Source organism: Stegastes partitus, unplaced genomic scaffold (assembly GCF_000690725.1).
Source record: "Stegastes partitus isolate 25-593 unplaced genomic scaffold, Stegastes_partitus-1.0.2 Scaffold1746, whole genome shotgun sequence".
Classification (NCBI taxonomy): Eukaryota; Metazoa; Chordata; class Actinopteri; family Pomacentridae; genus Stegastes; species Stegastes partitus.
This window is the reverse complement of record NW_007579477.1, coordinates 130,056-131,837: the sequence shown is the minus strand read 5'-3', so window position 1 is coordinate 131,837 and position 1,782 is coordinate 130,056. Positions and strand designations below refer to the sequence as shown.

The 1,782-nt window shown below is 46.0% G+C and overlaps 1 protein-coding gene across 1 annotated transcript in view; it reads right to left on the bottom strand.

Annotated features, from left to right (window-relative positions):
• Positions 1 to 711: 711 nt before the first annotated feature.
• Positions 712 to 1,782, bottom strand: part of lonp2 (lon peptidase 2, peroxisomal) — a 35,664-nt gene continuing 34,593 nt past the window's right edge. Inside the window, exon 17 of the mRNA XM_008302004.1 lies at positions 712 to 1,672. Within this exon, the coding sequence (XP_008300226.1) occupies positions 1,442 to 1,672 (231 nt within the window). The 3' untranslated portion in view covers positions 712 to 1,441. The remainder of the gene's footprint in view (positions 1,673 to 1,782) is intronic.

Below are 1,782 nucleotides of genomic sequence, written 5' to 3'. Positions count from 1 at the left end.
TTTTTACTGCTAATATGAGACTAATCAGGAGGTTTATCCACTGGTTGGTACGAAAACAGCCGTCTGATTCCCATTTTCTTCAGTTAAACTTACTTCTTGTGCACAAATTGTACTGATATTCAAGACATACATTTATTTTTAAAAGACAATCGATTGTTCTTAAAGCGATGGTCGGACCAGGGTTTATTCTGCAGCTTCAGCCATCCATCATCTATACACCGCCTAATCCTCATTAGGGTTGCGGGGGGGCTGGAGTCTATCCCAGCCGACTCAGGGTGAAGGCAGGAGACACCCTGGACAGGTCACCAGTCTATCACAGGGCTACACTTAGAGACAGACAACCAAGCACACTCACATTCACACCTACGGACAATTTAGAATCACCAATTAACCTCAACATGTTTTTGGACTGTGTGGGAGGAAGCCGGAGAACCCGGAGAGAACCCACGCTGCACGGGGAGAACATGCAAACTCCACGCAGAAAAAGATCCCGGTGCCCCCACCAGGACACGAACCGGCAACCTTCTTGCTGCGAGGCAACAGTGCTAACCACTGCGCCACCTTGCAGCCCCTCTGCAGCTCCACTCCATTAAAATTCAGCATTTGAAGGCTGCAAAAGTTCTGCTGCTCAGACGTCACCGTCATGTTCGTCTCCAGACCTCAGCAGAGAAAAAAGGTGAAGCCACAAAAATGAAACGAGACAGGGAAGGATGCATGTTAAACTAAAAGTTTTATTTCATCAAACGATCACAGGTTCAAAGAAAACGACAAAGCTTTACATGTGCAATTCTTTTCCATTTCAATAATTTAACTAATGACATTAGTGAGTGAGAAAAGACAGTTAAATCTCTTGTGTGATCACCTTTTTTGTGACAATTTTTGAATTTGAGATTAAGATTCTGCCTCATTAAACACATTTGGTTAAAGAGAGCTGATCTAAGGCCTCGGTGTTAGATGCTAGAAATGAGCTGTGATCTTTAGTTAGTCGCCACAACATTTGATAATAAATTCAAAAATCTGCAAATGACAGAAGTTAGTAAAACATCTGCTAACCAGCTGAATGTAAACATCCAGACAGGCTCTTTAATCTGAGCATCTTAACGTACGTAATCCTTTCTTAATTATCTGCTCACAAACATTCATTCAGGCTAAATCCTCCAGTTTAAGCTCAGAAAACTGCGACGGTGTGTAACCTGGGTCTGATCAACACGAGCTGCAAACTGAGGCTGCTGTTACTTCACATAACAATCTGATCTCAACAACAGCTTCATCTATCTCAGATTTAGAAAACGTCAACTGCAAATGGTTAAGGATCAATACGGTGACCTCTCAGGGTCGACTGTTCCTGCTGTCCAGGCTGAAGAACAACCTCCTCCCTCCTTCTCGGCGCTACTCGTTAACACTGTGCGAACTTCACGTCGTCGCCGCTGCGTGTTTCTCGCTACAGTTTGCTGCTGAGCTGAGGGTGTGAACGTGAGCTGCTCGTCCCTGGAAACCCTCCGTCGAAGGAGGCGTTCAGCACCTCGTCCAGGTTCGAGGCCGTGACGAAGTCCAGGTCGGCCAGGACGTTGGCAGGAAGCTCCTCCAGGTCCTTCTCGTTGCGTTTCGGCAGGATGACTCTCTTCACTCCGGCCCTGTGCGCCGCCAGAACCTTGTCCTTGATCCCTCCGACCTGCGGAGGACGAACAGATCCAATAAAACAGAACAAACAGCTCTGTGAAATAATGTGCAAGAATCATCGATGTGCAATAACTTCTGTATTCACTGCACTCTGCACTTACA